Source organism: Gymnoscopelus microlampas (assembly GCF_963454915.1).
Source record: "Gymnoscopelus microlampas genome assembly, chromosome: 10".
NCBI lineage: Eukaryota > Metazoa > Chordata > Actinopteri > Myctophiformes > Myctophidae > Gymnoscopelus > Gymnoscopelus microlampas.
This window is the reverse complement of record NC_139947.1, coordinates 8,648,518-8,674,344: the sequence shown is the minus strand read 5'-3', so window position 1 is coordinate 8,674,344 and position 25,827 is coordinate 8,648,518. Positions and strand designations below refer to the sequence as shown.

Sequence of the window (25,827 nt, the reverse complement as noted above, 5' to 3'; positions counted from 1 at the left end):
CGCTTTATGTTTTAGTATGGTGATAGCAATAGGTCTGCTGCGACAACAAGCAAAAGTTTGTTACATTGTGTTTTTATTCTGCAAATAACATCTGTAAAAATTATACAACAGGCCTAGGGGAATGGGAACTCTGGAGAAAAGTTCAACAATCCTTTTACAGTCAAATTCATTACATAAGAAAGGTTCCATAAAAACAGAAATAATACGTACACAGTAGTAACGTACTGAAGCACTTGATGCTAAAAACAAACAAAGTCAGTCAAATGTGTTCACCTTGGTTTTGCTTTTTCCATTTAGACACCAAACAAACAGGGTGCTTGCCCTCTTTGGGATGACAGACATTTACACACATTGTCCATATCAAACGAGCACCTTTTTAACCCATTACGACCGGGAACGCATCTGTGTCATTTTAAGATTTCTTTGGGCTTTTCAAAAACAGCAGATCTACAAGCTCATAGCGCGGCACTCTGTGCCGCGCTATGAGCTTGTAGATCTACTGTTTTTTTTTGTTTATAGAAATCGGGAAAATGTGTTAGAATCTTTGAATATGTATACATTTATACAACTTAAATATTTGCTTCTGGGGGTCCTTGGAACAAAATATTTTCAGATGGGGGTCCGCGGAAAAATACATATAATTCTCGGGGTCCTTGACATGAAAAAGTTTAAGAACCAGCAACATAAGTAAAAAAAAAAAAAAAAAAAACTTTTAGGATTTAGAAGACATTAAAAAAAATGCCCAGAAGCAATAAGATTTGAGTTACAAATGTTCGCTTTCAAAAATATATATATTCAAAGATTTGCACACATTTTCACGATTTTTCCAAAATATAGCAGATCTACAAGCTATAAGATATACAAGATATATGAGCTTGTATATCTGCTATTTTTGAATAGCCCAAAGGAATCTAAAAATGACACACAGATGCGTTCCCGGTCTTAAAAGGTTAATGTCCTCCTCCAACAAAGAGTATGTACAAAGAAACAAACCTAACCATAGTAACCCCAGTGTTCCTATTTTGGGCAAATCTTTAAAAAAAAAACATGTCAAACATTTTCCGAAATAGCGGGAAAATAGCCGATCTACAAGCTCACACCGCTTTGCGATCGCAATGCGTTGTGAGCTTATAGATAGGCTATTTTCATTGCACGTCGTCATCAGGCTTTAAGTCTGATTTGAGAATGATCACGTATTAAAAAAAGCATCAGTGCCGTGCCCGTTTTCACGCGATTCCGTACATGAACAGCCTCGCCCCGGCGCATTACAAAGTGAGCTCAGGGCGTGAAATGAAAGTCGACAAGCGCGTTATTGCAGAAAAACCAGGAGGACAAAGCGATACGGAGACGACCCAACAGGAAAAAGGGGGTTTTGTTTGTTTTACTTTTTAAGGCCTGGGCAAGCACCCTAGACTGAAGTGGGATGATTCTTGTGCAGTTTCGTGTCGTCGTTTTTGTGTGTGTGTGTCTCTTACTGCCAAAACGCCTATAAAACCCAGTCTTTTCTCCGTAAAAACAGAACGATCGCCGTGAAGAGTTCGTATTCGAGAGAGAGTTTCGGCTTGGTCGACGACATCCGACGTCCGGTCGGGAAGCGCGACGACTTTCGAGACGACCCTACCCGCCCCGCCGTTATCCTCTCAACATCTGTTGAGCTCTGTCCGAAATCCAGTCTCTGCTCTTCTCCCTCTTTCCTCCACCTCCCACCAAAAGTACCCTCCCCTCCCCTCCCCTACCCTCCTCCTCCAGACCGCAGCGGGGCAGGCGGAACAAACACGGCAGCAAATCGCAGCCAGTTCTCCCTCCCTCCCTCTCTCCCTCCCTCCCTCTCTCCACCAGTCCTGTGCCTCACACTCAGCCTGAAACATCCTTTCAAGGGGAAAATGGCGGCTGGGGAGGAAGAAGGAGGATACTGTGTGTCTGTGTGTGTGTGTGTGTGTGTGTGTGTGTGTGTGTGGGAGAGAGGGGAGAGGTAGACGTCGCAGGAGAGAGAGAGAGAGAGAGAGAGACGGGGAGAGGAGGAGGAGGGGGGGCTGGCGGCTTTTAGTGTCCATCTCACGTAGTGGTAAAGTGAGAGAAAGAGAGAGCGAGAGAGAGAGACGGACAGAGGGTAGGGTCATGGCCAACCTCGAGGGGTGAGAGAAGGGTTTGTAAAAAGGTGGGAGCGTTTGTCCAGGTCCATTTCACTGTGATCTCGTTACAATCACATCTGCCTTGTCCGTCTCCCCCCCCCCCCCGTCCGCCCGCCCGCCCCCCAAACACAAAGACCACCTGCGTTGAGGTTTCAGGCCCACCGGCTACAGCAAGGGTCTTCTTCCACTCTTCAGTCTGTTCCTGTTGGCAAATAAAACGTAAAATGAATTAACAGAGAAAAAGGTACACAGGACGTTGAAACTAGAGCCGTGCTTCTCAAGGCTTTTTACATGTCAAGGACCCCCAAATTGATGTATTTGGCCGCGCCCCCCCCCCACAATATGAAAACGTTTTGTGCCAGGGACCCCAGGAAGAGATTTAAGCTTTTCAAAAAATACCAAATATACAAGCTCATATCACGGCACCGAGTGCCACGCTATGAGCTTGTAGATCTACTATTTTTGAAAAACCTAGATTTTTTTTCGCAAAACTTTTAATATATATATGTTTTACAGCGAACATTTTTTTACTTTGATCTGTGCTTCTGGGGGTCCCTGGAACAACATATTTTGAGAAACAAAAATAATATTTAGAAAACATTTTTAGAGATGTATTTGGCCGCGGACCCCCCCCCCCCCCCCATCTCAAAATGTTTTGTTCCAGGGACCCCCTGGTACCCCCCCCCCCACCCCACACTTTGAGAACCACTGGACCACAGAGTATATCTCAGTATTCTTGGAAGATATGTGAAACGAGATATCCGGGGCAATCACTTTAACCACGTTAACCACATGACATGACACACCCTGGCGTACCTTTTCTGGAGGCAAACATTCAGCGGAAATAGCAGCTCTACAAAAGCTTGCAACGCATCACGTTGCAAAGCTTTCGCTTTTGGCTTTTTTTTTGTTGCCAGCGCTCAACCACTCTGGCCAAAGTGAAAGTGGTTGAGGCTAAATGCACATCATAGCATCGACACAGTGCTGCCAAGCACGCAACACAAACAAAGGCTGACCTTCCTTGGTTTTTAACCCGAATCTTGTCGTTCTATCGCAAGGCCAAAAATCTGGAATTGGTCCTTTAACCCACTCAATCTGGGAACGCATCTGTGTCATTTTCGATTTAAACTATAACCATTATTTCATACTTTAGCTATTCAAAAATAGCAGATCTAGCGCTATGACCTTGTAGATCTGCTATTTTTGAAAATCTTGAACATTTTGCAAATCTATGAATACATGTATTTTTTTAAACAACATTGTTTTACTCAAATCGCTTCTGGGGGGGTCCCTGGAACAACATATTTTGATGGGGGTCGGCGGCCAAAAACATAATTTTGGGACCTCCCAAAATGATATGTATTTGCCCCTCCCCCCCCCCCCCGCCCCATCTCAAAATATCTTGTTATAGAATATTCAAAAGTTTTCACGAAAACGTTTGAGAACCACTGATTAAGGAGGCATTTGTAGAATCGGCCTCAGGTCTTAATGGGTTAAAGGAGTAGTTCACCCAAAAAAAATAACTTATTTCCTATCAATTACACACCCCATGAAGCATTGAATTCATGTCGATTTTTTTGTTTTTGTCACATTTCAGTCAATAATTTGATGACCAGGTCATCGGTCGCCAGTCATCAAATTATTGTCTCAGGAATGCGACAAAAACTAATCTCCATTAATTCAATGCTTCATGCCGTTCATGGGGTGTGTAATTGATAGGAAATAAGTAATGTTTTGGGTCAACTACTCCTTTAACCCATTGATACCTGGAACGCATCTGTGCCACTTTAGATGTCTTTTGCTATTCAAAAATAGCAGATATACAAGCTCATAGCGCGGCACCGAGTGCCGCGCTATGAGCTTGTAGATCTGCTATTTTTGAAAAATCGCGAAAATTATATTTTTATGTTTTTCCGAAAAATTGTTAGGATTTTGCATTTTTTTAGACGCTGCCTCAGGTCTTAATGGGTTAAGTGGTTAACCTGAAGCAGTGTGAGAAGCAGTGGTACAGAAGCGTCACGCTCACCTTTAGTAGGATTCACAGTCTTGTCGCTCTGCTTCTCCTCCTGTGCTTTTTTCGTGGAGCCGCCACACACAGACTGTTCAATGTTCTCCTCCTTCACCTCTCCCTGCTGTGGCTCCTCCTCCCCAGGTGGTGAGGAGGAGGAGGAGGAGGAGGATCCACATTCTCCTTTGCTGCCTTGTTGTGATTCTGGCGTCGAGCCCAGCGGAGCCGCATCAGATCCCGTCCTATTAGAGGAGCCCGGCGAAGCTGCTTCTTCAGATCCCGTCCTATCAGAGACCGGCGGAGCTGCTTTAGACGCTCCCGTCCTATCAGAGTCCAGCAGAGCTGCTGCTTCAGAGCCCAGCCTATCAGAGGAGCCCGGCGGAGCTGCTTCAGAAGCTCCCGTCCTATCAGAGCCCGGCGGCGGAGCCGCTTCAGACGCTCCCGTCCTATCGGAGGAGCCCGGCGGCGTGGCTTCGGATCCCGTCCTATCAGAGGAGACCGGTGGAGCTGCTTCGGACGCTTCTGTCCTATCAGAGGCCGGCGGAGCGGCTTCAGAATCCGATCCCGTCCTATCAGCAGCAGCAGCAGTGTCTTTATCCAGGGATAGAGCAGCGGTAGCAGCAGCAGCCTTGATGGAGAACCAGTGTCGGACCAGCTCCTCTGTTAGGTTACTAGCCTTAGCCAGCTCCACAACCTGGAAGAGAAAACATTTATCTCATGTTATGAACTCAAAGCCAGGTGAGATGAGCTCTGCTCTGTTGTTTTTTGCTATAGTCAGTTTTTTATTTATTTAAATCAGTGGTTCTCAAGCTATGGCTAATAAAATGTTTTATCAAGAAAGTGGAATTTACGGATCCCAACCAGGGTTGCCAGATCTGCTTATTATAATTTCCCCGCAAGATTTTATTCGAAAATAGCCGATCTACAAGCTCACAACGCGACGCGTTGTGAGCGTTGTGAGGCTATTGTCACTATTTTAAAATATTTTTCAAAATAGTAAAAAATTGCAAAAAGGTTTAGGCATAAAGGGTAAGGAGCAAGATAGGGCCCTTGGTGTAGAGGGGAAAAAAGCAAGGGGACCAAGTATAGAGCCCTGGGTGATCCCGGTCAATGAATTACATAGGTATTTGGGGACCCCAAATTATTTTGGGGGGTCCCCAGATGGTTAGCTTAATGTGCAACATTGTTTCTCACTCAACAGTAAACAAACCAACGTACAGTATAGGGTATCTGCACATTTCTAAAGCTACAATTCAACCTTTTTAATACCAAATTGGCCAAATTGTCAAATATTACTTTGGCAAACATTGTGAAAATAGCCGATTTACAAGCTCACAAGCTTGTAACTTGTAGTTCGGCTATTTTCACAACATTTATCTGTGGAACCGAATCAAACTAAATGTAATGCCTACAATTACAAGTACTTGTCAGGGGGGGGGGGTTCCCAATTCAAATATGATTATTTGATATTATCAAATATGAGTATTCGGTCTGAAAAGTTTGTGAACCCTTGATATAGGGGTTTAATTCGTCCAGGAAGGACCAAGCGTTACCTGTGACTCGTCCAGCGCTCCGTCGTTGGCGTCCAGGTGCGCCTGGAGGACCTGCACGTCGCCCTTCCCGCAGTCCTCGTCGTGCACGATGGCCTGGTACTCCTCCAGCCACTTCAGCGTGCCGTTCTTCTGCACGTAGCGGCAGTCCCCGAACCAGCGGACCACCTCGGGCCGCGCCAGCCCCGTGCCGGAGATCATGTCGTCGTACTGGGGCGCGCTGGGCCACTGCGTGCGGGCGTACACCCGCTTCAGCAGGTGGAGCTGCTCCGCCGTCTTCTTGCCGCGGACGGCGGGCGAGGGCTTCGGGGACGGGGAGGGCTTGGGGACCGGCGGCGGCGGCGGGGTGGCGGAGGAGGAGGACGGCGAAGGGGCCGGCTTTGGGGTGGAGGACGGAGGAGGGGGGCTGGCGGCGGGGCTGTCCGACCCTTCGCCCTCCGGTTTGCCGTTGGCCTCTGTCACCTTCAGCAGTGGGGGGAGAAGGTTTTTTTTTGGGCGGACTTTAGTAGAAGTAGTAATAGCACAGTGTAAAGATACTTTGTTTACGAGTAAAGTTTGTATCATATAGCCAGCAGCTCACAAGCTACAAGCTCAGAACTTGTGAGCGTGTAGCCAATTTATACATTTTTTGAAGTTAGAAGATTCTAGAAGATAATTTGACTAATAGATGTAATATAAAGTATCAAAAACAAAGTATCCTCCCCCCCACCTACCTCCCCCCTTCCCTCCCCTCTTTTTCTTTTCTTTCTATTATTTTTGTTCCCTCTCCTTTTTTTTAACACTTCTTATTTTTTCTAAAGTTTTACTTATCCCTATTTCAAACTGCGTTATTTAACTCATTTCTGACAACAGTGTAGACATTCCCCAGTATTTATTTATTTATCTTTTTACTACTATACTTAGGTCTGTGAGTACCTGTATGACTATACATGAATATTTATATAATAATATAATAATATTAATAATAACTAATATTTTTATATACAGAGACAAAGTGGGGTAAAAAGAAAAAGAGGGATAGAATTGTTAGTGCATATATCATGCACCTGTAACCTTGCATTAAATTCCCTAATAAAACACATCCAAAATTAATCAAAAATGGAGAGTAAAGTTAGAGAGTAAATAAGAGTTACTCTGCGCCACTAACACTCACCTTCAGCATCTTCAGGTTGATCTTGATGGGGTTGACCTTGGGCTCCCCGGAGGAGCAGTCCTCTCCTCTCTGCTTCTCCTCCTCCACCGCCCCCGCCCCCAGCCCCACCCCCCCGGCCGCCACCTCCATCATCATGTCCTCCTCCTCTCGCACCGCCCGCTCCGCCTCCTCCTTCTTCTTCTCGGCCGCCGCCCGCTTCCTCTTGTCGGCGAACCAGCCATGGATCTCCCGCCGCGTCATCTTGGTCTCGGCGCGCAGCCGGTCCACCTCCTCTCCGGAGGGGTCGGCCTCCTGGGCGAAGCTGGCCTCTAGCGCCCTCACCTGGAAAACAGGAAAAAGGAAATGAGTACACGCTCTGACACCTTCCCTCAAAGGATGTGTTAAGGTCAAGCGGCCAACGCGCCTATGTAATTCATTTTCAATGAGAGGCGGGCAACTATTTGGGACGCGCAGAGAAGTTGAGGGGCGGTGTGGCGAGCGGGCTCGGTCCCGTGAAACTTTCGTGCTAGTTTGTGCACGTTCGCGCGGGCGGCAAGAGCTGGATTGTGGTGAGATTTCCTTTTCCCCGCACCGCACAGGAGGACAAAACAATGAAACAATGATTCTGGTATATAATAGGACTTAACCACATGAAACCTTAGTGTTCCTATTCCGGGGTGAAAATTTGGCCACAAAAATTGCCAGTGTTGACACTTGTGAGCTTGTAGATTGGCTATTTTCAACGAAGAGATTTGGTGTAGAGGGGGAAAAAGGAGCAGACCAAGTATAGAGCCCTGGGAGACCCCGGTCAACTAAGTATGTAGGGCAAGGGTCTTTAACTCATTAACCGCCAAGAACGTAGTCATACGGTCCGTTAAATCCAACTGTTAAGCGCCGAGACCGTAGTGCTACGGTCCGGGTGCTTTTTTCAATTTTCTACACGGACCTTTTCAGTGTAACACCACCGGAAGTGGAAACTATTTGCGATCCCGTTTTTTGTTTCCCCGTCGGCCTCCATTCTAAGGCGCACACTAAAACTCCATTTTAGGGCCGTGTAGTTTTTCTCCTCGCATTTCCCATGTTAACATAAACGGTCAGAACTCAAACATGGCTGCCCTGTTTGACACGTGGTCTTTTGCAGTAGACCCAGCCAGATCTCGCCGATGTATGTAAACAAAGCAGAGCTCACTTATGGATTTTAACAAGGTATATGGCGACGTGAAAAAAACAAAAAACAACAAAAAAACCTTGGCACTGGTGAGTACATTCTGAGATTAGCCCTTGGCAGTGGATGTGTTAACAGGGGGTCCTCAGAGTTGCTACAGGGGCTCGAGGGGGGCTCCAAATGTTTGTGTGATTGGAACTTTTTTTTTCACATTAACCACATGAACACTAGCATAACTATTCTGAGGGGAACATTAGCCAATAATAGCAGATCTACAACCTCGTAGATCTATCGGCTATTTTCGGCAAAGAGGTTGTAGAGGGTAAAGGAGCAAAACAAGTGCAGAGCCAAAGGTCAAGTTTACTAAGTATTGAGGGTTTGAAACGTTAAATGTCTGAAATAAAACAAACATAAATGTACACAACATTGTCAATGAAGCCATTATGAAAAAGTTTGATATGCAACACAATTGTATACAATGTAGTGGGGGGTCCCTGCTTCATCTCTCTCTCAGCTAAGGGGTCCTTGGACTGAAAAACATCGAAGTCGGGTCTAAGTGCTGTAGTTAAACGCAGTGGTGTAAAGTAACTAAGTACATTTACTCAAGTACAATTTTGAGGTATTTTTACTTAACTGGAGTATTTACAATTCATTACTTTTATTTCTACTCCACTACATCTCAGAGGCAAATATTGTACTTTTACTCCACTACAATTATTTGAAAACTTTAGTTACTTTGTAGATTTAGATTATTATTACGAAACCACTTCAGACCTATAAACTTTGGCAATTTGAAAATAGCCGATCTACAAGCTTGCGGCGCGTTGTGAGCTTGTAGATCGGCTATTTTCCTACTTCTGGTACTTTAAGTACATTTTGATGCCAATACTTTTGTACTTTTACTCAAGTACATTTTGAATACGGGACTTTTACTCGTAAGAAAGAGTATTTCTACAAGTAAGAAATGTGAGTACTTTTTCCACCAGTGGGTTAAACGACGCTCTGCTCCGTCCACATGCAAAACAAACAGGGCTTTACTATTTACATACAAAAAGCTTTTTTTCAGTCGCACCTGGTGAGGCTCCCTCTCTTTGTAGCGGATTGCTGTGAAGTCCGGAGACGGCGGCCTGGGGGGTCTGCGGGACGGCGTGGAGGGAGAGGTGGGGGTCTGCGAGGGAGGGGGGCTGAGGGGGGCGGAGGAGGCGGCCACCTGCTGGGGCGTCTTGGGCGCCGAGGAGTCCTGCTTGGGCGCCTTGGCGGCGCCCCCGGAGGCCTGCTGGGTCGTTTTGGACCCGGCAGAGGAGCCGCTATCCGAGAGGTCCATAGGAGTCTCTGACGCGCCGCTCCCCGAAGCACTCTTACCGCTCCCCGGCGTTCCGGCGGCCGCGGAACCGGACTTAGGCGTCTTTTCGCCCGTCGTCGGCGTCGTCGTTTTGGAGCCCTTGAGGTTGCGGAAGTGGTACCGCCGGTCGCTGAACCACTTGCGGACCTCTCGCACGGTCAGCCCCGTCAGCGAGATGAGGCGGTCGACCTCCTCCTGGTTGGGGAACTGGTTGACCACGAAGCTGTCTTTAAGGGCGGCCAGCTGCTCCTGGGACTTCTTGCCCTTGTAGAAGCTGGGGTCCAGGAATGTGTTGGGGAGGCTCGCCCGGGAGCTCGGCGCGCCGCCGCCGGTCGAGGGAGCCGCGGCGGCGGCGGCGGGGGAGGGGGACGCGGATTTGGGGGCAGGGGAGGAAGCGGCTTCGATTTTGAGGCCTGGAGAGTTACTGGTGGTGGGGGTGGGGGGGGTGGGGGTGTTCGGGGGGGCTGTGCTTGTGGGAACGCTGGCTGTGCTGGTGGTGTTGCTTTTGTTGCTACCGCTAATGACGTCCTTGCTCTTCTGTCCGCTATTACTGCCGCTTTTGCTGCCGTTGCTGCTGCCATCGCTGGGTTTGCTGTCCGTGCTGCTTTTAACGTCGGCTTTGTTAAGAACTTTGCTTTCGCTGTTGCTCTTATTAGTAGTGCTGGTGTTACTGGTCTTGTTGTTGATATCGTTGTTTTTCTTTTCGCAGCCGTCTTTAGCGGCGCTATTGCTCTTGTCGCCGCCGCTAGCTTTGCCGCCGCCAGGCTTACCGTTGACGCTGCTGACTTTGCCGTTGGTATTGCTGTGGTGGTGGTTGCTATAACCGAGACTAAGGTTGATGACGCTGGCGTGGCTGCTAATGCTACTGCTGCTATTGCTGTTGCTGCTACTGCCGCTGCTACTGATAATACTGCTCGCGCTGCTGCCCGCTCCGCTCCGACTGCTGTTGCTGCTGCTGATGACGTTGATCCCGCCGCCGCTGCTGCTGCTGCCCACCGTGCCCACCACCATGCTGACGCCCTTGTCCGCCACCAGGGCGGCGGCGGGCCGCGCCTGCATCATGGGCCGCGCCGCGGCCTGGGGCTTGGGCGTGACGGCCAGGGCCACGGGGGCGCTGGTGACCTGGATGCCGTTGGTCATGGTCATGGGCTGGGTGACGATCACCCCTCCCTGGCTGACCAGCGAGCCCTGGAGGATGTGGGGGATGCCCGTGGGCCCCAGCTGGGCCGGCAGCACCGTGAAGGTGTGCTGGGCGTGCTGCTGCTGGTGGTGGTGGTGGTTGTGGAGGTGGGCGCCGTGGTGGTTCTGCCGCTGGTGCTGGGCGCTGGGCGGCGCCGTCTGGATGATGGTGTTGAACATCTTGCGGCGGGCCTCGTCGATCTCCTCGGGGGACCAGCTGATGCCCTGCTTCAGCCGCTGGGCGGTGAACCAGATCTTGATCTGCTCCTCGGGGAACTTGGTGACCACGGTGAGGTAGCACAGCTCGGCCTTGGTGGGGTACGGGAACTTGCTGAAGGAGGTCTTCAGGAAGGACGAGGAGTCCATGGAGGCGCTGTACGTGGGGATGCTGCTCAGAGGAATCATCACCTTGTTGTGATGAAGACACAAAAAGAGAAGAAAATTATAAGAGACAAACAGCGTTTTTGTTCGTCGTTGTTGTTGGGCAGAAACCTCTCATCTCCATATTCTAACTTTTCGTGTTTTTTCGCAAATTACACACAAAGGCATCCAAACTAGCAGATCCACAAGCTCAAAACGCGTCGCTTCGCGCCGCGTTTTGAGCTTGTAGATCTGCTACTTTTGCTACTTTTGAATTTGAATCCTGCAACAGTTTTGGACATGTGAGGTTTCCACCCGACAGAGGCGATTTGTTTATTATCGATTGTACAAAAGAATCTGTCTGATGTCGACATTTTGACTTGTTCACTGGATGAAAGAAACAATTCTTTATCGTTCTGACAAAGTCAAATTGTTTTCAAGTATTCACTGAGGCAGCTCCAATGGCAGATTGTCATCAGAATGTTCTTGAGGGGAAAAAAGCCCCCCTGTTAGGATGCAGAATAATAGTTTGAATTGGACCCATTTCGCATGCAAAGCACCTCACAATGTTCATGTTCAACATTTCCTTGTAATGGTAATCTGTTGATTTATACAGCAATGCTGCACCTGTTAGTAATATTGTTGACCAATGTACTGTTTCATTTATTTTGTCAATTTCTAGATACACACGTCTTTATAAGCTTGCATGCCGCATCACGTTCCCAATCTTCAAAACTGTATTTCAAATCCATTTTAGGCACAGGTAGTAACAAACTATGAAGGCCATAACTATTGAGGTTTGACGAAAAAATACTGACGGAAAATCTGTGAAAATAGATCTTACAGTGGAATTTGGTTCCAGGGACCCCCAGAAGCAAAGCTTTGAGTTACAAATGTTCGCTTTAAAAATATACATATTCAAAGATTTGCACAAATTTTCACGATAAAAAAAAAAAGCTGATCTACAAGCTCATAGCTTGGCACTCTGTGCCAAGCTATGAGCTTGTATATCTGCTATTTTTGAGCAGTGCAGCCGCTCCTATAAGAGGGTTTAGGACCCATCCGTGGCGAAAGTTTTTCTTTCCGTCGTGAAAATGTGTCTTTCACTGTGACGCCATGCTGTGGAAAACACGCCCATAGGCTAAGCTTTGCAGGACGTGCTGTGATTGGCTAGCGAGACACGTGATGAAATTAACTTCAAACCTCGCAGACGCACTGTGATTGGCTAGCGAGATGCATGATGAAATGAATAATAATGTACAAAATGTAAGCACGTCACTTCGCAGGACGTGCTGTGATTGGCTACCGAGATGCATGATGAAATTAATAACTCAAATAAATATCACCGCTCACTTCACTCTGGGTGTGATTTTTTAATAGCCAAAGTATAAAATAATGGTTATGGCTCAAATCTAAGTCCATGAGCCAGAGCCCCAAAATTGAGCAATGATTATCGAAAGAGTGGGCAAAACCATACCTAAATTAAATTGTTTATAGGGTCAATATAAGTAAATAAATATATGATAACCTTTCCACAGGAGCAGCTTTTTCATATTTATCACACATTTTGTTATTTTCCCCATACGTACATGACAGGTGAAAACATGACAAAATTAAAAAAATTGTTACAATGAAACTTCCCCAGTTGATTACTTACATGGAGACAATGATTTATCGTATTACAAGTTTCCTGAAATTGTATATTTAAATATGCAAATTAGGCATTTAGTCCATGAGCCAGAGCCCCAAAATTGAGCCAGATATTGAATATTCCCTCGTTAAAAACCTCTGACTCCAACATCTTAACAAAATGAAATAAGAATGTTGACTCTGGCTTTGTCCAATGTTCCAACTTCCAATGTTGATTCTGGAAAGCTATGCAAATTCCGGCATATTTTCCTAATTCCCAATTTGCATACTTAAATATACAATTTCAGAAAGCTTGTAATACGATAGATTTTTCGATAATGAAATCTTGTCTGGCTCATGGACTAAAATGACACAGATGCATTCCCGGATTGAAAGGATTAAGCAGGGTTTCAAATGGGAAAGTTCACCAAAAACAAATCTTTTTTTCTATCGATTAGTCACCCCATGGAGACTTGAATTCATGGATATTTCTTTGTTTTTGTCGCATTCCTAGGCCAATAATTTGATGACCGGCGGCCCGGTACGCAGCGGTTCCGGTAGGAGACAGACGCAAAGCAGACTCTTTGTGTCTCCTACCGGAACCGCTGCCGGTCATCATATCATTGGCTTAGGAATGCGACAAAAACAAAAAAAATATCCTTGAATTCAAGTCTCCATGGGGTGACTAATCCATTTTTGGTTTCGGTAGAGCAGGCCCAAAATATGATTATATTTTTGATTGGACAACATAACAGCATAAGCAGCCTAGTCAAAGCCACAGCCTCAACGTGTTGTTCATCCTCCACAAAGAATTTACCTTGGGCAGGTTTTTGGAAGAAGTGTGGTGCGACTGGGCAGACGAGAGGCTGGTTGAGGAGACCGTTATGGGGGAGGTCTGCTGGAGGGTCCTGTTCTGGACCACCGACACCACCTGGAGGGAAACCACAAACAACAGCTCATTGCATACATCAAATCAACTCAATTCAAAAACGTATCGTTTCAAAAAGGGGGGGCGTATTAGGATCAGTGGTTCTTAAACCTTTGAATTTCAAGGACCCCCTTAACCCCCATTAAGACCGGGGAAAGCATCCGTGTCATTTTTAGATTTCTTTGGGCTATTCAAAAATAGCAGAGCTTGTAGATCTGCTATTTTTTTTTTTTAATCACACCCTGTGTGAAGGTAGCGGCGCCTTTGAAACATTTTGTCATCGATATGTGTTTATAATGTGTTTATAGCCATGTGTCACGTGAAGCTTGACCAATCACTTTGTTGACGGGTCTGACCAATCAGAGCGTTGACGGGTCTGACCAATAAGAGCGTTGACATGTCTGACCAATCAGAGCGTTGACGGGTCTGACCAATCAGAGCGTTGACGGGTCTGACCAATCAGAGCGTTGACGGGTCTGACCAATCAGAGCGTTGACGGGTCTGACCAATCAGAGCGTTGACGGGTCTGACCAATCAGAGCGTTGACGGGTCTGACCAATCAGGGCGTTGACGGTGAACACGGACAAAGTCAGGTATAGAGCGGCTAGCGCCGCAAAAAAACGTGAAAAAAGGATAGGATTAGATTTTTTTAAAGAATCACCTCAGGTCTTAATGGGTTAACCCATTAAAACCGGGAAAGCGTCCGCGTCGTTTTAGATTTTAGCTATACATCGTCTCTGTCGGGTGGAAACCTCGTATGTCCAAAACGGTCACTTTTCAGGATTTAAATTCAAAAGCATCAAACGTAGCAGATCCGGAATGCTGGCCTAGCGGTCCTGGCACCTGGGCTCCAATGTAGCCTGACAGCGCATCGCGAGTTCGAGTCCCGTTCCTGGGGATCTTTGCTGCATGTCTCTCCCCATCTCTCTCTCCCTGTTTCCTGTCTGTCTCTACTGCAACTATAAATAAAAAGGCCAAAAAGCCCCCCCCCCCCCCCCCCAAAAAAAAAGAGAAAAGGAACAGATCTACAAGCTCAAAACGCGCTGCTTCCCACCACGTTTCGAGCCGCGTTTCGAGCTTGTAGATCTGCTACTTTTGATGCTTTTGTGTGACAGACACTATAGTAATCAAGTAGGCCGTTAATTTACGAAAAAACACAAAACTTTAGAATATAGAGATAAGAGGTTTCTGCCCGACAGCAACGATATATATAGCAACATAGATTTTTCAGAAAACTAAGAATTTTGAAGATTTTATTTTTAATGGGCCTCAAATATGGTTCAGAATGAACTGAAGGAGTCCCATGCCGCCTACCTGTGTCATAGCGGTCTTGAGCATTGGCAGCGTCCCCGAGCCGTTGACGATCTGGATGGCCGAAGGCAGAGTGACCTTTGTGGTCGCGCCGTTGTGGACGATGGTGGGGACGTGTGTGACGGTCACCGCGGGCGTCTCCTTCTTCTCCGCGTCCCTGGAGGCGGCAGAGTGAAGCTCCTCGTCGGAGGCCGCGTGAGGCACCGCTATCCTCCTGGACTCGAACTTGCCCTTGAGCATTCTCATAATGGGGGTTTTGGTGATGGAAATCTCCGCGTCTTTCCCCGCCGCGTCCGTCCCCATGACCAGGTGCTGCTCGACCACCACCTTCCTGTCGCGCTTCCTCAGCTGCAGCGTGGTGTTGAACGTGCTGGGGTGCACGCGGGCGTTGTGCAGCGCCAGGCCCTCGAACTTGGCCGCCGAGGCGCCGCAGTCCACGCACAGGAAGCTGGGGTCGGCGCGGAAGTCCGGGTGCCCGCTGTACACGTGGTCCAGGAACAGGTTGAGGTCGTGGGTCTCGAAGTTGCACGGCCTGCAGGTGTAGGTGCCGGCGCCGTCTCGGTTGTTGCCGTGTTGTTGATCCCCCGGCGACTCCGTTTTGGAGGACACCCCCAGGTCCAGGGGGCTCTGTCTTCCCCCTCCTCCTCCTCCTTGGCGAACGAGGACGGGGGGCTCTTGTTCCAGCTCCTCCCGGAGGCGCTTGCTGGGGATCATGCAAGGCGTGGTGGACTTCCTCTTGCTGGCCATGGTGTGGCCGGGGGGGGTGGGTGGGAGGGGGGGGGGGGCTGGTTGAGTGACTGACTGACCACGAAACGGGGGATGCGTGTGACTTGAGAAAATGGGCGGTTCCTGGTGGGGCTATGGGCCAGCCATAGGTGGAAGAAGATGGCGCGACATAGTGACCATGCGTCTGTTGTTTGACTCTTGACTTCCTCACACTGCGATGCAGGGGGAACAAATCTGGGAATGGAGAGAAAAGAAAATCACGTTTCATTTTAAGGTCATTATAAATCTTCATTTTACCTCAATTGCAAAATATGCTTACCAATCTAGCACATACCCCCGTTAAGTCTTCAGATAAGAACACAACTTGACGGCGCGGTTTGAGTCCGTACACTACGCAAATACCAGCTGATGTTTCCCGGTTGGAAGACGAAAAGTAAAAAAAAAAAAGAAAAATGACAGTCCAGTCCCGTGAAGGGTGTTTATTGCAGCCTCTAAAAATCCTGTGCTCCTTCGACTTTCAAATAAAAATTAAGTCTTGTTCTCACTTCCCGTGCTCCCCTGAAACTCAAGGCTATCTCTTTTATGAGGGCACTCAACCAAGGTCTCAGTTCTTCACTAAAGGCTTTTTGGGAGAGCTCCTGTCTGCCCCCTTCTTTCCCTTCCCCCACACGGCTCTGTCCCTCTCGCTCTCTCTCTCTCACTTCCCCTCGTTCAAACACACCCCCTCAGAGTAGAGAACAGGAGCGCGTACACTTTTTTTTTTTTTAATGCGGAGCTTCCACAGTTCCACACAGCCAAAGCCTTGCAAAGATTTGCTATAAAAATACTCGCTGGAGTGTTGCTTAAGGAAACCGACCCATTGCGCAAGTAATAGACTCAAAACAATTTCACAGTTTCTTTTTTTTTAAAGGTGGCATTCATACCTAATTAAATGTATGTGTGGCACACGTAGAGCTACGGATAAATGCACGCGTAGTCGCGGACGGTCATGAATCTTACAGGAGGCAAGTCAAACTTCACCTGTATTCTAAATACCCCCCGTCTCTCCTCCACAAAATGGCGACGCTTCCTGTGAAGAACGCAAGCCCTCCCTCCCTCCCTCCATTCTGACTGAGTTGTTGGTTGGTGATGCATTGGAGTACAGCTCTAGGGGGCAATTACGCTTTCCCAAACACACCGCAACAGTCTAACACCACACGACGACGCACACAGGAGCCAAAGCTCAAAGTCCCACTTGAGTTTGCAAACGGAAACCCCTTAGAAGCCGGTCCAACCTGGGCTCGTTATAAAATGATAACCAACGAATCTGCACCAAAACACAGCTTGTGTTGTAGACAACCCCGCTCTGAAATAATCTAATCTTTTCCAGTGTAAAAAAAATGAATTCCAGTTTAAGGCTAAACTTGTGTCCAAAGTAAACCATTGTCTGACAACAATCTCACCCCTTGGCATTACCAATACAACAGTCCCACCATCCCTGTCAGGTGAGCAATGTAGGTCAGAGCCATCTTACTCTAATCCTACCCTCCTACATCCAAACATACAGGCTCTTGCACGGCTACAGTACACTGGCTCGCACCCTCTCTCTCCCCCCCCCTCTCTTTCACTCCTGCACACACACACACACACACACGCACGGCCTAGCTTTGCCACAGAAAGGTCATGGTACATTAGCTCAAAGCCCAGTTAACCCTTGCAGAACTGGGGCTCTCCAACGCTGCCCTTTCACACTCACTGGCTAAACAGAAGTAAAGAAAGTTCTGCTTTTTTCCCCTCACACCCAGGTCTAAATAAAGGTTCTAGTTATTGAGTGTGATATCTAATAACCCTTGATCTGTATACGATAGCATATATACATACGCCAATATACATTTCAGGAGCATGCTTTAAAACCTGCTTAAACCTGTGTCCCCCCAGGGGTCTATATACTTGGGCCCCCTCCTTTTTCCCTCTACACCAAATCTCTTGCTTTAGCCAATCTACAAGTGTAGCGTTGAGACGCGTTGTGAACTTGTAGATCAACTATTGTTGTCCAAAATTCGCCCCCAGAATAGGGCCGTTAGGTTTCATGTTGTTTGCAGGTTTTGGCGCCAACATCATCACCGATGAGTTTGAACACTATAGCCTCAACTTTGGCAGAACAGTTGCGCCGCCATCGTCCCACACAGGAACAAAGCGAACGATCATTCGCCTTCCATTAGCTACAATTCAAAATTTCAAGTTAAAAGGAGCAGAACGTACTTTTCTTTCCCCTTTCCTGTTTTACCCAACGAACAACAGGCGAGGCTGCACCCTCGCCTTTGATCGGCGTGCGAGGGGTTAACAAGAAAATGGAGTTTGCCACTGTGGAGGGAACGTGATGCCCCCTTGTCCCCCCCCATCGCCCCCCCCCTCCCCTCCCTAACCCCCCAGAGAGAGTAACTGCCCTTGGCTTGGGCTGTTGCGCACCCCCTCCTACCCCCCTCCTACCCCCTGCCATTCAGTTCTGCATCAGGGGGCACGGCTCTGCCAAGGCAGGCTGTGTCACATGACCAAACACAAAGGCTTATGAGTGGGCAGTCCCAGCCATCCATCACGTGGGTCCGTGGAGTTGGAGGAGGGGGGGGGACACGGGTGTGGGGGGCGCGATGGCAGACAAGACGAGAGAGGGAGAGAACGGGAGAGGTTTGTTGGGGGATGGGCGGCATGGGTTGGGGTGAGAGTTAGAAGAAGGAGGGTAGGAGAGGAGAGGAGAGAAGAGAAGAGGGGGTGTTAACTGTCGCGAAGGAAGCACTGAGGTGTTTCAGCGAGGAATTTTCTGCCCTGATACCACCCCCGCCCCCCCCCCCCCCCTCCCCCCCCCCCCCCCCCTCCCCCCGAGCCAACACCACCCCATCATACCAACCCCCGCTCCTCTACGCACCCTCTCTCTCTCGCTCTCTCACACTGCACTACAATCACAGAGTCGTTCCCTTCCCTTCCCCTCCCTCCTACACCCCCCCGCCCCCCCCCCCCCCCCCCCCCCCCTTCCTCGCTGCACTGCGAAGCCTGGAATGTTCCACCCCAAGCGCTTCAGCCAGTGGACACAACCTGAGAGAGAGCCCAGCTTCAATGTCTGTGTTTGTCTATTTCACTAGCCCATCCAAAATCGCCCCCGAACAACAACAAAATCTTAAAACTTAAAGAGCGCCACAACAAAGCTACACAATTCCATTATTAACGCCTCCTAACGAAAGGCACCAGTTGCTACTAGAATCGTAAAGCAGACTGCCGACTCCTGGTGACTGACTGATTTTACTTAAGGTGTGCTCAAAATCCTAAAGCACAACTCTGTGTGGGGGGGGGGGGGGGGTACATCTCATCTCGTCTGTAAAGACTTGTGGGGGCTCAGCGAGCAGAAAGTGCCTCACACGCAGAACGCGGGCTTTGAAAAGAAAACCTGTTCCGCAGGAAGGCCCAAAAAGACAGGTGAGGACAGAGTACGATCGTGCAATACGGGTTGAGCCGTTATATAGGTGAGCTGGAGTGGGTAGCTCTTTCTTTTCGTCTCACAGCAGCGCTTGGCTGCGGTGGTGCCAGGCTCAGACGAGTCTTGTTGACTCACTGCTACAGTATGAGGCCACCGGCCAAAAACTCCCAATTTGGGTCAGAAATGTTGAGCGCAGCCTGACCGTGCTGCTGTGCTGACGACAGTATGTGTTTGTGTCCGCGGTTGTGTCAGCGCTCGCATGCGCGTGGGTTTCCTGTGTGATGTTTTTTTGTGAGTCGATAGGCGATAGCGTGTTGCGACTATGTGTGGTGTGGTGTGCGGGGGTGGGTGCCTGCATGCCTGTGTGCGAGGCTTGTTTACCGAGATTGTTGAGGGCTGGGCGGCCATTTTCCTGTGTGACACAGAGAGGGAGAGAAAAGCCCGCCCGCCCCGGCCCGGCCGTGACACACACACACACACACACACACACAGACAGTGTGTTTTTGTCCTGTGCCTCGCTCGCAACCTACATTATATTATCCAACGCAACATCCACGGCACTGAGTGGCACGGCCTTCAACTCAACCGCTGGGTATCTGAGCCCACGCTGTATCCTCAGAGTAAGAGGCCAATAATAACCCTCCTCACACACACACACACACACACACACACACACACACACACACACACACACATACATTAGACAGCCTAAAGCTGGAAATAGTCTAGGCTGCATAATAGCCGATCCCCGTACGCCTTAACTAAACGACTCCTCTTTAGCTGAGAGATGCTGCAGGAATGCTGAATGTCTGTCAGTGTTCTCCTCCTGTCTGCAAACTAAATGTGTTTATAGGCAAAGACAGAGCAGTGGTTGTCAAACAATTTCCCATGGCCCCCGAAATGATATGGTCTCTATCGGGTGGATACCTTGTATCTCCAAAACTGTTACTTTTCAGGATTCAAATAAAAAAATTGGCAAAAGTAGCAGATCTACAAGCTCGAAACGCGTCGCTTCGCGCCGCGTTTCGAGCTTGTAGATCTGCTACTTTTGATGCTTTTTTGTGTGACGCTGTAGTATGATCAAGTAAGGCCTTAATTTACGAAAGAAATGTTGGAATATGGAGATAAGAGGTTTCTGTCCCGACGGCCACGATATGTACGTAATTGTCCGCTTAAAATATATAGTATAGAGTATATATATATAGAGTAAATGTGTAAAAAAGTACATTCTTTTTAAACTGTTCCTCATTAAGCTGGGAAACCCCCCGGACCCCACTTTGAGAACCAGAGGATAGGTGTGCAATAGGCTGTGTACACCATGGTTGCTCCATGGCTCCATGTTTTGCTCCGTTCCTCTCACTTCTCCACCCCTCTTTTTTTCCCCTCTACTACCCCCCCCCCCTCCAACCACCCTCCCTTCCTCCACACCCACCTCTCCCCCTCCTTTCTTTCTTCCTTCCCCTCCCTCCCTCCCTCCCTCTCTGAACAAGTTCGGCCCAGTGAGACGGGTCGGCAGCGCCACTGGTGTGTTACTGTCCCCATGGCAACCACCTCCTACCCCCCCCCCTCCCCACCAGCTCATTTCTCTAAGGCACACGCGTGTGTGCACAGACTGCGCACGCACACACACACACACACACACACACACACACACACACACACACACACACACACACACACACACACACACACACACACACACACACACACACACACACACACACACACACACACACACACACACACACACGCACACAGACCCACACACACAGTTACACAGACCTACACAAACACACAAACACACACACACACACACACACGCACACCTAAACACGCACACACCTCGTATGCCATCAAGTCCCTGGCTGTACGCAGGGCTTGTTTTTTCCACACACCCCTGTGTGAGTGGTGATTGGAGAGTCCCTGCCCTGCTCCTATTTCAGCGCCTCACTCACGCGGTGTGCATGTCTCTCCCTGGCTAGGTGTGGTCGCTGTCGCCACTGCACGCCATTGGTCAGAGGGGCCAATGGCGTTTTCTCTTCTCTTCCTGTTCAGCTCAGTGCTTCTAGAGAGACTCTCTCTGTCCAGACATCTGTCTGTGGAGGCTAGTGCCCTGTCTGTCCGTTTACCCCAGCTTCCCCGTGGCTCTCTCTCTCTCTCTGGGTATATTGGCTCGGTTCACTGCAGCCAGGGGGGGCTTGCTGCCGGGATCCTCTATTCAGTAGGCGAAGCGAAGCGGGGCACGGGGAGATAGATGCACAAAACGGGGCTCGAGCCCCGAACGCACGCCGTCCCCTTTTCAGAGACGGCGGTACCGACAAACGTTACCGAGGCCAGAGACCCGACTATCAATTCCGTACCAAATTACAAACCATTCGCCGCTTGTGTTCTCTGTACAAAATCCCTTTCAACCTTCCTATAGGCCCCCCACTTTACTAAGCTCCGAGTCGACCGACTTAACCGTCGGTCAACTCAATGTATACTTCTGCCGATGCCAATGGCCTATAAGAAGAACCCCCTCCCTCCCGTACACACACACACACTTTTGGGTTGTTACATTTGTCCCCCCCCCCATTTCCAGTAACCATAAGAGAACCACTCAATGACAGCGTGTAAACTACAATGCCATTCAGTCGTCCGTCCGTCCGCCCGCCCGCCCGCCCTTCGAGTTCCCGTTTTGGCTGCTCCCAGGTCAAGGGAGAGCGGGACTGGGCTCGCCTGGCTGGCTGTTGTGTGGGTTGCGAAAGGGCTGCATTGCTGTGGCCACTGGCAGTGCAGGCGTTAAAATTGGGTTGTTAAGAAAGGGGAGGGAGAGAAAAAATGGCGGAGGGAGCAGCACCATGCTCTCCATTCTGTGTCCAACCTAAAATGGCTGACATCACAGCCTGTTAACCAGCCAGGCAGAGCAGACTATAGAGGCAGGGCTGCTTGCTGCATGCTGCTGCTGCTGACCCAAACCTGCTCTGCTCTGGCCGACGTGGGACTGGAGCACACTAACACTATTCTTGCTTCCACTCGGCAGAGGCCGAAGCCTGATTCATACTACAGTTGTGTGCCCAGTGTCGCGCTCAGTAAATAAATATCAGATCTACAAGCTCACAACGCGTCACGAATGTGACGCGTTGTGAGCTTGTAGATCTGATATTTACGGCAGGCAACCACCAGTGTGCACCTAAGTATAAGCGAGGCTTGAGCTGTAGCAGTGGACTTTCTTTGGGGGGGAGGGGGGTGGCGAATTTGGTAGGGATCTGCTGGGTCTAAAGAACACAGGTAGAGATAAAAGATACTTGAGTGAAATTCCAGCAGCGAAACAGCGTTCCTGTTCACCAAGCACTGGCTCAAAGGAATGTTTGAAATGAAAACTCACCTAAAACACTATTTACTTAGTTGACCGGGGTGGGGGGGGGAAAAATAGACGATCTACAAGCTCACAAGAGATTGTAGAGCGGCTTTTTTCGCCAAATTGTTCGCCAAAGAATAGTGGGGTATTAGGGTTCTTGTGATTAAGCGAGCGAAATTCTTCACAAGCAATAAAAGGCGAGCAAAAACAAACAAAAAATTATCTCTGAGCTGTCAAGGCAACATCCACCAAGTCGCCAACATGGCTCTTGTTGTGATAGTTTGGAGATCATCAGGCCAAAAAACCTGGTTCCCATACGTTATACTCGATTGAATTACTCTCCACACAAAAAAGAAAAGGCCCCGAGATATGCCAAAACAAAAAATATTACTTACATTACATTGACAGGAAGAGCAAGAGATAGACAGATAAAGATAATGTGAGCTGCAGAGAGACAATGGGGAGCAGAGAGAGAGAGAGAGAGAGAGATGAGATTGATCAGAGAGATATAACAACCACCATGGACTCAGACCGTCACCACAGCAACACAATAACACACCCTCATCATTAAACCTAAAGAAAATCTCACCACTGAAAAGTCCTAACGTGCGATTTGTGAAAAAGAGTTGAATGGAGCCCCCCCACCCCCCCACACACACACACACACACACACACAGAAGCGCTGATTCATAAACAATTTTAACACAATACATAAAATGATGTTTTAGTAATATTGTTCCTGCTGTTCTACATTCTGCCAGCTGGCAGAAGAAATCACCGATCGAGGCTTTAACCTTTGATTTGATATGAAATATCCGAGACCATTAAGATTTTATGGAAGACGCTTCTGATCTGTGCATATAGCGAGTTTGACCACTTCAAATGTTGCACTAATCTTAAAATAATAACCGAAAGTAGTGTATCTACAAGCTCTCAATGCGTCTGCGACGCATTGAGAGCTTGTAGATCGGCTATTTTCGCTGCACAACACGCTTCCATAGAAGACACGCTGGCTTCATATGGAATCCAAATGACTGAAATCTGTCGTGGCGACTGAGAACTTGAATCCATGTGAACAGAAAAAATAATCTGCAGATGCTCTCTATGATGGAGGGTCTGAGATTAAGAAGACCCCCCCCCCCCCCGGTCTGCCCTGAAGAACCCTGAAGAGTGACTTGTCATTCTATCTTTTTGATCAGCAACAATGGTACGGCAATTGGCTTAATGTCAAGGGTAATAGCTGTGACACGGGCTGATGAATAGATAGCTGGATTAAGCTGCAGTGTCTATGGCTGCGGAATCACATGGACATCAAACACAAATTGGCTGTCTGGGAAAAGATTTGCTCTAATCCCCGGAGGCAGCCACACACACACACTCATGACAATGTTGACATGATAAATAATCTAGATAAGTCTCATAATTGTTTTGTAATTGTCTGACCGTGTGTGTGTGTGTGTGTGTGTGTGTGTGTGTGTGTGTGTGTGTGTGTGTGTGTGTGTGTGTGTGTGTGTGTGTGTGTGTGTGTGTGTGTGTGTATATGTATGTATACATATACATACATATATACACACACACACACACACACACACACACACACACACACACACACACAGTAGGCTATATACTGTGATAGTTTGTACACTGAGAGAAACATCTGGAAGATTATAGCCATATACTTCAAACTAGGAATATCAATATCAATCATATTAGCATTCTGAACTTAACCAAAAGGGGAACTGTAGGATTTCTGTATGTATGGTCTTTACTCTTACTATGTTGTGTCTTCTTGAGACAACTTGTTGTGATGTGGCACTAAAAAAAACAAAAAAACAACAACTGGCGAAAACATTTAACAAACTATATCAAACTGTCTGTTATTGCTAAATAGACATACACGTGGTTATTGTTGTGGGGGAAAATATACATTATATACCAAATGAATGGCAGCACACAGACAGGTGTTTGTTTGTGTACAAGAAGATATGTCAGGGGAAATATGACAGCTGGCTAAAGCTACAATGTTACAGGGCCTGTGAACAACAACACGCGCACACACACACACACACACACACACACACACACACACACACACACACACACACACACACACACACACACACACACACACACACACACACAGCATTAATAAACGTGTAAACAACAACGCGTCATGTTTCTAATAACAACCAGGGACAGAATAAATTATGGAAACAACAAGCCAAAGACACTAAAGTGCCTTGAGAAACTGAAAAACGTGTTACAATGTAATCATAGACCATGTTGGTTACAATGTTGCGCGTGTTGTTCTTCATAAATATTCATTATTGGATTACTAATAAACAATTAAACACCTATAAGTTGAGCGGCGCCCCCCCCCAGGACTCATAACTAGCCCCCCCCCACCCCCATATGTTTTAAAAGGAGTAGTTCACCCCAAAAAAATACTTATTTTCTATCAATTACACTGACACCCCCATGAAGTATTGAATTCATGGAGATTTTAAATGATTGGCTTCTTTAAAACAAACACAAAATCTCCATGCCGTGTGTAATTGATAGAAAATGAAGTCATTTTTTTGGGGTGAACTACTCCTTTAAGCTGCACACTAAATATGTTCACCGAAAATAGCCGATCTGCAAACTCTCAAGGCGTCGCGAAACGAAGCCTTGAGAGCTTGCAGATCGGCTATTTTCGGTGATCGGATACATAGTCGCCACTCTTATGTTTATAATAATGTAACCAATTCACACAGGAGCCCCCCAAAAAACCCACCGATCGCCCCCAACCCCTCCCTCCCTCGCTGTCGCCATTTTCTAAGGCAAAGCGACATGCAGCTGGCTCTGATGGTCAGTTATACTGCAAAGCCCGCAAAGGTGAGGCTACAACAATAGCCAACTTTGTTAAAAAAGGTGTTGACAATCTAAAAACAACAACAATATAGACCGATCTCTAGATATGATCAAACCCAGCACTCACCTTTCTGTCTTATAAGAGGATCCGTTGGATGATCGGGTGTGTGGCGTTGGGAGAGACAGAGAAAAGTTTTGTACAATTAAAGTATTTCCCTCAATAACTAACGTGAGATCAGATGTTGTGGGGCGTTATTGATGCCAACTTTTCGGTGGAAGCTCCCCGATCGCTTCTTCTTCTCCTGACTCCCATCGACTGGGTGGTGAAGATAGATGATGATGATGATGATCGGTGGTCGGTGGGTGCTACGATGGCCCCCGTAGAGTAGAGAGGAAGACCCCCGCCTCTTGTTTATTTCGGATGATCAGAGTTGGTTCTTCTGACTGTAATGAGGCAGCAGCTGTAGCCTCAGTAGACTATAGAGCCCTGGCAGAGAAAGCAGACTAGAGGGACGGAGGGGAAAATACGACGTACGTACCGATCAGGCTGCTGGTGGAGAGGCGACCCACGTGATGCCGACGTCACTTTTTTTGACGGTCGGCACACTCAGGAGTTGGCGTGAGAGAGAGAGAGAGAGAGAGAGAGAGAGAGAGGGAGAGAGGGGAGGGGGAGGGAGAGAGGGGAGGGGGGGGGGGGGCAAGTGAGTCAGGCTGCATCCCATTG

The 25,827-nt window shown here is 48.1% G+C and overlaps 1 protein-coding gene across 1 annotated transcript; it reads right to left on the bottom strand.

The window, feature by feature from the left end:
- Nucleotides 1-1,463: 1,463 nt before the first annotated feature.
- On the bottom strand, nt 1,464-25,609 carry zhx3b (zinc fingers and homeoboxes 3b). The gene is made up of 8 exons (XM_084069461.1): nt 25,231-25,609; nt 14,740-15,696; nt 13,315-13,428; nt 9,060-10,916; nt 6,844-7,164; nt 5,694-6,152; nt 4,159-4,834; nt 1,464-2,334 (listed from the first exon to the last, which is right to left on the bottom strand). Exons 2-8 carry the CDS (start codon nt 15,481-15,483, stop codon nt 2,324-2,326), a joined length of 4,182 nt encoding a protein of 1,393 aa, XP_083925587.1. The 5' UTR covers nt 15,484-15,696; nt 25,231-25,609; the 3' UTR covers nt 1,464-2,323.
- Nucleotides 25,610-25,827: the final 218 nt, after the last annotated feature.